General features: G+C 43.6%; 1 protein-coding gene across 1 annotated transcript in view; it reads right to left on the reverse strand.

Annotated features, from left to right (window-relative positions):
• Positions 1–1,827: 1,827 nt before the first annotated feature.
• The window catches only part of SLC60A1 (solute carrier family 60 member 1), a 65,388-nt gene continuing 53,939 nt past the window's right edge, over positions 1,828–13,276 (reverse strand). Inside the window, exons 7-10 of the mRNA XM_021002911.2 lie at positions 11,394–11,541; positions 7,095–7,165; positions 4,778–4,898; positions 1,828–3,112 (exon numbers count right to left, since the gene is read on the reverse strand). Of these exons, the coding sequence (XP_020858570.1) occupies positions 3,081–3,112; positions 4,778–4,898; positions 7,095–7,165; positions 11,394–11,541 (372 nt within the window). The 3' untranslated portion in view covers positions 1,828–3,080. The remainder of the gene's footprint in view (positions 3,113–4,777; positions 4,899–7,094; positions 7,166–11,393; positions 11,542–13,276) is intronic.

Here is a 13,276-nt window from a genome sequence, read left to right on the forward strand (position 1 = left end):
TACCATACTAGTGGAGCAGCAGAGGAATTATCAAGGAGGTCACTGTAGCCCTTCATATAGCTTGATGATTCTACATATTCCTAGAATTTACCATTATCAGGAAGTATGAAACAGATGGGTGGTGCAGCAGATAGATCATCAAGCTTAGAGTCAGGTAGACTTGGGTTCAAATCCAGACTCAGACACTTAATTAGTTTTGTGACCCTGGGTAAGACTTCATTTTGCCTTGTCTCAGCCTCAGTTTCCTCATCTGTAATATAGGGATAACAATGGCACCTACATCATAGCGTTGTTGGGTGAATCAGCTGAGATAACAAAGTGTTTTGCCCACTTCTCAAAGTGCTGTGTAGATGATAGCTCTTATTATGTTGATCATCAGGAGTTGCTGTAGGCACACCTCATCTCCAGTTTGTAGCTTTGAGCTTGTGATGAAAAGATGGCTTTCTGTCCAGAGTACCCAGGAAGGAGCAAGAAAGAGTCTACTGGATGTAGCGACTCCCTAGCAGCTGTATTTCAAACTCTAGAGGGAAAAAGGAAAGCAGAACCAGGGACACCATTAGAGGTTTCCACTAGCTGTTTCTGAAAGATGGGTTCCGCCTCTCTAATCCCTCTAATTACACTCGGAGGAAGAGAGGCAATATCAAGCTAGCACCTAAAAGGATTTTTCCTGCCTCTGAAACACCACCATCTGAGTTCATAGAATGTGAGAGTCCTATCCTGTGGCAATAAGAAAGTTAGCCTTTGTTTTGGAGGTTATGAAATGATTAAGACACTCTATGCCCCGGGATGACACACCCAGAGCTCAAACCGCCTGAGTGGCCTTTTTTTCAATAAGAGCATCCTTAGATGTAGAAGGAGAGATGGATTTGGAGAAAGAGGACCTGGGTTTAAATTCCACGTCTTCCACTTTTTAGCTGTGTGACCTCACACAAGTCCTATTTCATTTTTCTGGGCCTCAGCCTCCTATAAAATTAGGAGGTTGAACTGCATGACTTCTAAAGTCCCTTTCAGCTGTAAGTCTATGATCCTGTAAGGTATAGATTACAACCATCCCATATTGGTCAAGTGACATTTTTATTTTGCTCCTGATTCCTCCCTTGAAACATAACATAAAAACATGCTACAGTTTAATTGAATGAGCGTTTAATTGAATGAGCAAAGTAGAGCTGTTTTCTGTTGACTAGGGCAGCTTTTCACTACAATTAGATTGGACAATTAAGTTAGATTGAAACCTAGGACTTATTACATGGACAAATTTTTTTTTTTAGCATGGATGTCCTTAACTGCCCTCTGGTAAGAGGATATGCTATACCCCAAGTAACCCATTTTTCAGAAAGCTAGCTCTGTTTTTTCGTAATAAATGCCTTTTGAGCCCATTTCTTGCATATGAACAACAGTCAAGTAGAATATGTATTCTTTGGGTTGAACTGGCCAATCTGTAATAGTTGTGAATCACAGACAAAACTATGGGATGGCATTCAGTCTCCCATTTGGTGCCTTCGCATAGGCTACCTTCCATGTTTGAAATGCTCTTCCTCCTCCCTCCCTCACCTCTTTTTCTCAGAACTTCTAGCTTCCTCCAAGGCTTAGCTCCAGTGCTATTTCCTAAGTGAGGCCTTTCCTGATCCTTCCCAGTTAGTGTTCTCCTTTCTCTCCCAAAATTACCTTGTGAATATATTGTATTTACTTATTTGCATACCTATTTTTTTCCTCTCAGCAGAATGTAAGCTCCTTGAAGGCATGTTTTGATTCTGTATGCCTCACAGTGGCTGGGATGTAGTAGGTCCTTTTAAAATGCTTGTTGAATTGAGTGAACCTGATCGTGGATTGATAATCACTGTAGTTTTAATAATAATGTTTGTATGTAGACACACCTACATATACATATAAACATATGTTTAAACATACATATCATATGTATATTATATATAAAGTATATATGTATATATAAACATATGTAGATGTATATACACACACACACACACACACACACACACACACACACCTGTTGATGCATCCAGAAAGTGCAAATAAACCAATATGTAATCAGTCACTGGTATCCATTTCTTTAAAAAAAAAAAGTAAAGAGAGATAGTTCCCTTCTCTCATTATCATTGTCATTGTCATTGTCAACTCCATATGGTATTCATAACTTGCCTCTCCAGTCACTACTTTCGTATAGGGCACAGCTTTTAAAAGTACCAGACAGTCCAGCTTTTTCCTTTCCTTGGCTGAGCCCTATACCTTCTTCACATGGAGCAGAGAGGGAGTTTTTTCTAGGTAGAAGAGGTAAAAGCACTAAGCCTGACAGTTGTTTTGAAAAATTCTCACTGCTATTTCTGCTGATTCTGTAGATATCCAGCCACATACACCCACCCACACATCCACGCAGAAAAGGAAAACAGAGTACATGACATTGTCCCACTCTTATGTTTTCCTAGACTAGTCATAGATTGTTCATATCCTAGAGCCATCAAGATTCAACTTTCTTTCCAAAATTTCACAGTGAAGATGAATCACTGAGTTTTGGGGGACCATAAAAATCAAGAATCCCCTAGATTTTGGATTGGTCCCAAGAAAAGCACAGTAGTTCCTTTTGGGGTGTAGTGCATGAGGAAATAACCCGAGGTTCATCTAGGTTAACTTAAAATATCACATTTATCTACATTTGTCAGGTGTCACTGAGCATCATATTTTAAGCTTGGCTCTATTGCTTTCAGACTGTATCCAAGATTGAATGCCAAAACCCTAAGGGTTCAGTCCAGGAGTCATCAGAATTGTATGTGTACGTGTATTCCTTTTCTCCACATCTGGACTCGATAGGCAACTCTTAGCAGTGTGAAGGCAAAGAAGGGGAATTGAATAGGCTCGTGTTGATTTGCCCTAAGAGAAGCCAGTGTCCTAGAGTTGATCTAAATTATTTTTTCTTGAACCTAATACCAGAGGAGCGATTTTAAATAATATTTTAGACTTCTCCTCCAGTATTATCAAACAAGGGTGGGGGTCTGTGTTGTGCTTCTGGGGGAGGGGTCGCCTTTGTCTTCTTCACCTGACTTTTACTGCTGGTAGACTTCAGAGCTTTATATCCCTGGTGGTTTGTCCAAGGTCAAGACTACAAAGGGAAAAAACAGATAATGTTATACAGTCAGTTCTCTGGTCAGTAGGCAATTGGTGACCTATTTTGGGGGGGGGTTATCTAAGCCTTTTGCTTTTCTTCCTTGTCCTGGTTCCTTTTTTGAAAGTTCAGTTTTATTTTATTTTCAGTTCAGATTTTCTCCCTTCTTTCTCCCCCTCCTCCATTCATTGAGAAGGCAAAAAAAGTGGAACCCCTTACAAGTATGTGTAGTCATACAAACTAGATTTCTGCATTATCCATACCCACCCCCCCAAAAAAAAAGAAGAAGAAAAAGAAAAAAGATGCTTCAGTTTGCAATCTGAGTCCATCAGTTCTCTGTCTTCATGAGTCCCTGGAGTTGTGGCCGGTCAGTGTTGATCAGTTACTGTCTTTCACAGCTGATTTATCTTTGCACTATTGTTTCTGAGTAAATTGTTCTGGTTCTATTCACTTTGCATTAGAGTATACAAATCTTGCCAGCTTTTTCTAATTGTTTCTTACAGCACGATAGCACTGCATCACAACCATATGCCATAATTTGTCCTGCCATTCCCCAGTTGATGGGCAAATCCCCAGTTTCCAATTCTTTGCCACCGCAAAAAGAGCTGCTCTAAGTATTTTTGTACCTATGGGTCCTTTCCCTCTTTGACCTCCCTGGGATATAGACCTAGTTGGGGTATTGCAGAGTCAAAGGGTATGTACAGTTTAATGGTTTTTTGGCTATAGTTTCAAATTGCTTTCCAGAATGGCGGGACCAGTTCACAGTTCCACCAACAATGTATTAGCATGCCTGTTTTTCCACAGAGGCCACCTAGTCCAACCTCACCTGCCATCTCCCTCATTTTACAGATGAGGAAACTGAGGCTCAGTGCCAGGATCACCTAGCTAATAAGGCAGGTTTGGAATCCAGGTCTTCCTGACTCACTCACAGTGCCTTGCATGAGGTAGCTGATTGTTAAATGTTTGATGAATTGAACTGGATGATAGAGGGAAGCAGTTTTGTTTTAGTGCGTCCTCCCAAGAACTGGCTGCAACACTCCAACTTGGAGGTGGGTTGGAGAGGGGAGGTTTTTGAGAACTCTGTCAAAGGGCATGTGAGGGTGCAGGGTTGAAAAAATAGCTCTAGGGACTCCCCCTGCCTGGGGTCTCAGAGACTGAGGCTATTCTTGGGAGGTATTCCTGCCCTGAAGGAGCTTTTCTTTGCAACTTGGCGTAGAAGTTTTTCTTTATGAAAACAAGATTTGGATTAGAGTCAAGTCCCTGAACAGCACAGAGACAGCCAACTAGGCCCCTGGGATGAGTTCCAGCCAGCAGAGGCGGGAACCAGCTTCTGGTGCCCTGAGCAGGCTGGGGACAGCTTCTTGGCCAGGCATTTCTCTATCAGGGTGGGGTTCCTTGAGCTGAGTTCACAATTGATGGTCTCTCCTCCCCCCACTTCTTTTTTTTCAGCTGAGAAAGCATGCATTAGCCTAACCTGGCCTTGCTCCCCCGAACACCAACAATTGCATGGTAAGCCAGGAAGAGGGGGAAAGGAAACAGCAGAAAAATAAACATTTCCTTGCATTTTGCTTGGAACAGGGTACTAGCTATGGTGTGCTAAGAGCCCTGCTGCCCTCCCATTCTGCTTTCCTCCTCTTGTAGAAAAATAGATCCTTCCCTTACCTGATGAGGGCCTGGAGTATATCCTGTGGAAAAACAGGAGCATGATGTAGAAGGTAAAAGCCAGGCAGCCAAAGATCACGCCACAGACCAGGAAGCTGTATTTGCCCAGCACTTGGATAATCTGCCAACGGGAAAACACACAGACACAAGAGCCTTTTAAACGTAGGCCCTGAAGTTGCGTGGGAAGAAACATCTTTCTTGAGCCTTTGATGAAATTTTCAGTCAAGTTCAGGCTCATTTCCCTAACAGAAGCAATAGGGGCTGGCAGAGAACATTGCCCTGCTTTTAGAGGTGAGTATCCCAGAGAGGACAGAAGTCCTACCCCCACACACCTGGTCCAAGACACCTCCTGAAGTTCCTTCTACTTGTTAGCATGGGCCCCAGTTCACTGCATGAAAACCATTCCCATCAATCAATTAAAAATCACAGTGACCAGACCACTTTATGGTGTGCAGAGAGCTTTTGTCATGGTAGACCATACAAGCCTTATTATTCCCCATCTTTGTCATTCGGTCATTTCAGTCATGTCTGACTCTCTGTGACCCTATTTGGGGATTTCTTAGCAGAGATACTGGAGTGATTTGCCATTTCTTTCTCCTATTTTTTTTTTATTTTATTTTACAGATGAGGCAAAGTGACTTGCTCAAGGTCACGCAGCTACTTAGTATCTGAGGTTAGATTTGAACTCAGGTCCTCCTGACTCCAGGGCTGGTGCTCTATCCACTGGGCCATGTAGCTGTCCCCTGATGCCATTACCATCTCCATTTTGTAGATGGGAAAGCTGAGGTTAAGACTTACCTAGGGTCACTCAGTTCATAAGTGTCTGGAGCAGAATTTGTATGTGGCCCTTTCTGACTCCAGGTCTAGCGCTGTCTGTACTATGCCATCCAAGTGCCTTAACTTTTCCTTGTCTGGTTAAGTGTTAGAACCAGAAGTTGGATACATTTACATTTCATTTTAAGACTTATGGGAAGTAGGGCTTATTCTTATGATGTACAAGTCTTATTCTTCATCCCTCTTTTTCTGGGTGGAGGCTCAGGTCCCACAGCTAGGAAACATCAGGTCCCAGACTCAAACTCAGGTCTTGTGAATCTAATGTCATTTTCTTTTCATTGCTCCAAGCTGTCCATCCACTATTTACAGCAATGTGCCAGCTACCTTCCACCCCCCCACACACACCTCATGACCCCTCATCTAATCACACTGTGTCTGATATGTCTGAGAGCTGCCCTGAGGCTGCCCCAGGCTTGTCCACTGTAGCAGAGGGAAAGGAGACCCCTCCCCCCCACACACTTTATTGATGAATTAGTGGGATTAGAGTTTGTTTTTGTTTTTGGTGAGGCAGTTGGGGTTAAGTGACTTGCCCAGGGTCACAGAGCTAGTAAGCATCAAAGTGTCGTGTCTGAATCCGGATTTGAACTCAGGTCCTCCTGACTCTAAGGCCGGAGCTCTACCCACTGTGCTGCGTAGCTGCCCCATTAGTTTGTTTGAAGGTAACTAGAGTTGTTTGGTGATTGATCTCTGAACAGGAGCTGAGTCAGGAAGCCTGTGTCCCTCTGGGACAGTGGCCTAGGTGCTCGGCAAGGAGTGATTTAAAGAGAGTTCCGGAGGGCAGTCATAACATGTGAAAGTGGATGAAATCGAAAAAAAGTGAAAGCATTCTTTCCGAGGTATCCTCCCATGGCACCACTGCCTTCCCGGCTGCCTAGTCTTTCCCAAGGTTCTCCCTTCACTCTGGCCTCCCACCAGCACTTGATTCCGCCCCCCCCCCCCCGCCTTTGCACAGCAGTGATAGATGGGCACTGCGGTGGGCAAAGAAGAGTCTTGCTCACTCTGTGAGTGAGAAATCGGGGGAAGGTGACTGGTTGCCATAGAGTATCATAGAATCTGACGCTTAGAGATCCTTTAGCCCAGCTGCTTCATTTAGGCAGCTAGGTGGCGCAGTGTACAGGCCGATGGACTTGGAGGATGATCTGAGTGTGTGACCCTGAGCAAGTCACTTAACCTCAGCTCAGTTTAGAAAATGTGGGCACCTACCCCAAAGGTTTGTTTGGGAATCATTAAATGAGATTACATATGTAAAGCACATTGCAAACCTTAAAACACTACATAAATGCTAACTAATATGATAGACGAAGAAGCCAAGATCCCCAAAAGTTAAATTACTCACCCAATGCCGCACAGCTAGCAATTAAGTGAAAGAGCCAGGATTGGAAACCCAGTTTCTGACTCCAAGTCCTGAGCCTTTCCACTACATCACAGCCCTTTCCTGAGGTTCACTGCCCAGGCACCCTCTTCTCCCCCTGCCCCCACATACCGAGCCAATGAACAGTTGGAGTGTCATCTCACCAATTCCTGCCCCTGTTACCAGCATTGTGGTTGCACAGCCTGGCACAGGAAGAAAGATGAAAAAAAAAAGGCATTTAGTAATTGTTAGATTGTTTGGGGTAGGCATTCTTCAGAAATGGAAACTGGGCATTAGGTTCAGCTGTGTTCACTATAAGACAGCATCTGATCATTATTCTCATTGTCACTAAGGTCCTGGTCTGTGCTGCAGACTCTACCCCCTCCCCACCCCACTCCCGCACACATACCATGATATCCAGACAGGGGAAGGAGGTCTAGGGCAGGCACCATTGTGCTGGGAGCTCCTAGGCACTCACACCTCTGCTTAGCTGACAGTGAACAGAAGGACTGTTTACCCTTCCTATTTCCACACTCCTAGCTCCAAGGCTAACTTCTGACAGCCCTTCTACCAACTTCCTAATATTCTTAAATACCCATTGTAGGAATGTATTCACTTCTCTTTCCTGACAGCCCTTCTACCAACTTCCTAATATTCTTAAATACCCATTGTAGCAATGTATTCACTTCTCTTTCCTGTTGTCCCCATAACAGAGAGAGGCAGGGAGGGAATCTCCTTGTGCAAGGGGAAGCACCTGCATCTGTGCCCTGCTTCTAGCCCTGTACTTTCTGAGGCTCTTGGTAGGAGTAAGAGGGAGTAAGTCAACAGTTAGTGCAGGATGAGACAGGGACTTTGGGCTCCCTCTGTTCCCTTGACCATACTTTTATATGTTTTTCTTCATTCTACTTCCAATTAAAAAAAATTTTAATGATCACCCATAGCTTATAAAATAGTGTCTAAATGCCTTAAGTTGGCATTCAAGGCTCTCCACAATCTGGTCTCAATTTATCTTTCTAAATATCATGTCTGTGAATTCAGTTCTCAATAGATGTTTGTTAAATATGTTCTTTTTTTGTTTTTAATTTTTTAGGCAATTGGGGTTAAGTGACTTGCTGAGGGTCACACAGCTAGTAAATGTCAAGTGGTTGGTCTGAGGCTGGATTTGAACTCAGGTCTTTCTGACTTCAGGGCCAGTGCTCTATCTGCTGTGCCACCTAGTTGCCCCTGTTAAATATATTCTAAGCAAGGTAGTGTTTGCTAGATGCTGGAGATGATATAGCTGAAAATATGATAATCTCTCCCTCAAGAAGCTATGTGGAGAAGTGAATGGAGTGCCAGTCCTAGAGTCAGGAAGAACCGAGTTCAAATCTGTCTGTAGGCACTTACTAGCTGTGTGACCCTGGGCAAGTCACTTAACCTCAGTTTTTTCATCTCTAAAGTGAGGATAATAATAACATCTACCTCCCAGGGTTGCTGAGAATCAAATGAGATAATAATTTTAAATCTCTTAGCACAGAGCCTGGCACATAGTAAGTACTATATAAGTGTTAGTTGTTATTATTAGTAGTTAATAAGAGAGATATAACAGGTATAGACATAAGCATGATGTAAGGTGTTGTTGTTTCTTAGGCCCAACTTGTGATTTTTATCAATGCAGGGAGCACAGTATAGAGGCTTCTTCTACCAAGGTAGATCAATAATTAGTTTGTGGACATAGCCTTAGAAAGCTGCCTGGGACACTGAGAGGCCAGGAGACTTATGTTGGTCAGTCATTTCAGTCATGTCTGACTCTCTGTGACCCGATTTGGGATTTTCTTGGCAGAGATACCAGAGTGGTTTGCCATTTCCTTCTCCAGCTCATTTTACAGAGAAGGAAACTGAGGCTGTATTTATTGTTGCATCTCCTTTGACACTCGGCACCTAGTAGGTCTTTAATGAAGGTTGAGTTCTATTTCCCTTGCCTGCAATGCCCTTTCTCATACTCTGCTTGTCTAACTTGCCCACTGTTCAAGGCCCCACTCGGGTCTTCACATCTGCTCTGGCTGCTGCCTCTCCCTTCTCGGAGTTCCTGTTGGCCTTATAACGTATACCTTTCATTTGAGACTTAGAATCTTCTGTCATTTACATCGTCTGATAGTTCCAAGCACATACGTTTCAAGTGCTTCAGGTACAACTTGATATAATAGATGATGCTGGACTTGGAATCAGAAAGATTTGGGTTCAAATCCTGCTTCAGACACTTTGGAATCCACGCTGGGTTCCAGTGTGTCTTCTACCACTCACTACCTCTGTGACTTCATAATCTCTCTGGTCTCAGGTTCTTCATCTGTAAAATGGGAGGGGTGGGCTGGGTGACTATATCCCAGGGCACTTCACAGTTGAAATATAACAATTCTGCACCAGCCTCCTCCTTGACTTTGGGGGTACTCCCACCAGGGGTAATAAGGAAAATTCAAAGAAGAATAACATAAAAGTTTTGAGCTGGGGGCAGCTAGGTGGTACAGTGGATTAGAGCACCAGTCCTGAAGTTCAGGAGGACCTGAGTTCTAATTTGGCCTCAGACGCTTACTAGCTGTGTGACCCTGGGCAAGTCACTTAACCCCAATTCTCCCCCCCCAATTTTTTTTGAGTTGGAATGGATCTCAAAGGCAATTCAGTCTAACTTCTTCATTTTATACATGAGTAAGCTGAGGCCCCAAAGGTGGAATGACTTATTCAAAGTCACAAAGGACCTAAATGGCGGTGTTGAGATTTGAATCTAAGTCCTCTAGGAAGCTGGGTGGTACAGTGAAAAGAATAATAGGGTCAAATCCTGCCCCTGTAACTTAATACTTGTGTGACCTTGGACAAGTCACTTAACCTCCTTAGGGTTTCATTTTCCATGAGAGAGTAGGTCTTGATGGCCTTTGAGGTCCCTTCTGTCTCCAGATTTGGAATCCTTTGGATAGAAATCTAACTAGGTACCACACTACCTAGTCAAAACTCAAGGCCACTTGGGTCCTAACTTAGCTGGTTGGAGAGGAGGTAAGAGGTAAAATTACCTTTTGAGATCATCTTTGGATTTCAGTGATCTAGGTTCTCCTTACGTCATTATCACATATGGTTGCTGCTGACTGTCTCCCTCCTAGCCAGCCTGTGCTTCCTCCCCACTCTTCCTTCCAAAGAAATTACTAATCTTTTTACTGGTTCTACAACTCTTCAGTGTGTCTCCAATTAACTGAAAGGGTATTATGAAATTTTCAACACAAGATTAATCTTAATTAACTTATAAAAATAAATAGTAGCCATTTATTGTGAGGGGAGCAGTAAAGGGGATTTTGGAATCACAACATCAAAGAAACAATGATAAGACGCCATGGCCCCCAAACAGCTAGGACTTACAATTCTATTCTGAGAGTAAGGATCCCCTTTGGAGAAACTGATACCTATCTGGAGGAAGACTTTAGTTGCATGTTGAAGGATGGGTAGGATTTTGATTTGGAAGAAGGGTAAGGACATTCCAGTTGTGGGCAATGGTATGAACAAAGGCATGGACAAGGAGAAGGAAGCTTGGTGTATACCAGTGGCATTCACGTACTTGTTCATTCACTCAGCAAACATTTATTAAGCACCTACTATGTGCAATGAGCAATAAGGAAACCAAGCTGATTGGAATGAAGGGTATATGTTGGGGAGCAGGAAGAAATAAGGCTGGGTTGGTGAGATGATGGAGCCAGGTTATGAGGCCCCTCGAAAGCCAAGCAGAGGAATTCAGGCTTGATGTACTTGTTGTAAGTGAGGAAGCATTGGGAAACAGTAGCTCCCAGGCATAGCCGAAGTCTTGGAAACATTTACGTAGCCAGCACATAATAGTTCTCATTTATACAGCTCTTTAAGGTTGGTTGGTTTTTCATCCTTTGTTTTCAGAGAGTACCAGTGATGTCACAAGGGTGATGTCTTGACTTGCTTGTGAATTAGATTTAAATGAGCCGCAGCATTATCTCAACAGTTTCTGGAGAGGTTATAGTTAAAGAAACTGAGGCTTTGGGAACAATGATTTGCCCATGGTTACTGGGACAGCAAGCATCAGAGTCAGGATGTGAACTTGAGTCTGTTTGTTTTTTCTACAAAATGACACTTCTCTGGATTTATTAAAAGGGAGTGAAGCCTAGAAGCTTGTAGTTCAGGAATGAGGGGCTTGACCAAGGTATTGGTGGTGAGAATGAAGAGGATTGGGTGAATTTAAGAGATGTATGAAAAGAATGTGTTGACAGGGTGGATATAGAGGAGGAAGAAGAAGGAAGAATCAGAGTCCTTTTAGTTTCCTACCTAGAAGAGTAGAAGAATGGCAGTACCAGAGGCCAGAATTGGGAAGTCAAGCAAGAGGACTGGTTTTGATGAGTTTTTTTCTCTCCTTTTTCTTTTTTTCCTCTTGGTTACACAAAAACTCACCATTATACTGGAGGATGTCTTCAGTATAGGCCAGCATGCTAGGGAAGGTACTGCTGAGGAACAGTCCCAGACAGGCTGTCCCCACAAACAAGAAGACAATGTTGTAGTAGACCAAGAGGAGACCCAGGAACGTGGCCACCACTCCTACCTGTAGAAAATGAGATGGAGCAGAAGGAAGAAAAGGCTGGTAAAAACTTTAGGTAAACAAAGGAGAAGTGGGAGCTTCCTCCCCACCCCCCCACCCCCCCATCTGAGCCTCTGTTGAGTCAAGCACCCATCGGTCAACTTTCTTGATCTGGGGAGGGAGTCTCCTGGAACACTCAGAGGCTCCCAGATCACAAGCAATTCTTAAGCACCCTGGAGGTGGGGAGGAGCTGTGTGCAGTCGCTCTGCCACCTAGTGGGCATGCTTGGGAACTTCACCTTTTGTGTAAATGTCCAAGGAGAATTGAGAAATTTAGAGGGTTCAGGATTTAGAGGATTTAAAGACAGAAAGAACCTTAGTGATCATATAATCCAATCCCTTTGTCCCTTTGTTTTATCAATGAGGAAACTGAAGTCCTATCACACAGGTAATAACTAGCAGATATTTATAGAGCATGTTAAAGTTTGCAGAGTGCTTTACAAACATTGTCTCATTTGATTGCTTCACAACAGCCCTGGCAGGTAGGTGTTGCTATTATCTTCATGAGAAGACTGAGGCAGACTCAGTTAAGTGACATGCCCAGGTCACACAGCTAGTAAGTGCCTGAGGCCAGATTTGAACTAGGATCTTCCTGACTTCAGATCCAGTGATCCATCCTCTTCATCAGCTCACCACCTAGCTAAGTAGTGAGTGTGGAGTTTGAACCCAGCCCTTCTGACTCCGAAACCAGTGTTCCTTCCATTACACCAGATGGCCTTCTCTTAATGTCATTAGCAACACTGCCTGCAATTCCATCCAAGACTCCTCAGCTTCCTGCTTTGGCAGGCCAGGCAATCCTGTTGAAAGTGCAAACTTTCTTAGGAAAAGGAATGAATGGTTCTAAAACTTCTTCCAGAATTTTAAGATCAGCAGGGTTGAGCGGAGTGATGGAAAGTCCTTTTGTAGGAGAAGAGAAAAGGGGTACTCACAGTAAAGTCTCTGAGCAGAGTGGAGGAAAGATTACCAGCAGGAAAAAAGTTATCCATCCAGGCCAAGAGCAAGGGCCATAATGGAGAGGGGGTTGTGACTGGAGTGAGTAACTTGGAGACCTTCCAGGTAAGACTTCCAGCTCTATCAGTAAATTTCCTGTTACTGTCTGGGAACTCTTGAGGTAGACCATAGGATCAAAATTTAGAGTTGGAAGGGATGCTGGAGGCTACTGGGTCCAAGCCCTTTATTTTACAAATGAGGAAATTGAGACAAACAGAGATTAAGTGACCTTCCCAAGTTTGCACAGCTAGTAAGTGTCTGAGGTGAGATTTGAATCCTGATCTTCCTGACTGTAAGTCCAGCGTCTTCTCCAGTATACCCCAATACCTTCCAGTGGGATCACAGAGAATGCAGCTGTCACATGGAATCTTTATTTCCTCCTTTATTTCTTTCCTTCTTTCTTTCCTCCTTCCTTCTCTCCTTTCCTTCCTTTTTTCCTACTTTCCTTCTTCCTTTTCTTTCTTTCTTCCTTCCTTCTCTCTTCCTTCCCTCCTTCTTCCTTCCTTATTCCCTTTCTTCCTTCCCTTCCTTCCTTTCTTTCCTGATTCCTTCTCTCCTTCCTTCCTTCCTTCCTTCCTTCGTTTCTTTTGTTTCTTCCTTCCCTCTCTCCTTCCTTCCTTATTCCCTTCCTTCTTTCCTTCTTTCCTTAACTGGGCCACTTTACCTTATTCAAGCTGGAATGCAGAGGCCATTCACAGGCCCGATCCTAT

Source organism: Phascolarctos cinereus, unplaced genomic scaffold (genome assembly GCF_003287225.1).
Source record: "Phascolarctos cinereus isolate Bilbo 61053 unplaced genomic scaffold, phaCin_HiC Scaffold_5;HRSCAF=322, whole genome shotgun sequence".
Taxonomy (NCBI): Eukaryota; Metazoa; Chordata; class Mammalia; order Diprotodontia; family Phascolarctidae; genus Phascolarctos; species Phascolarctos cinereus.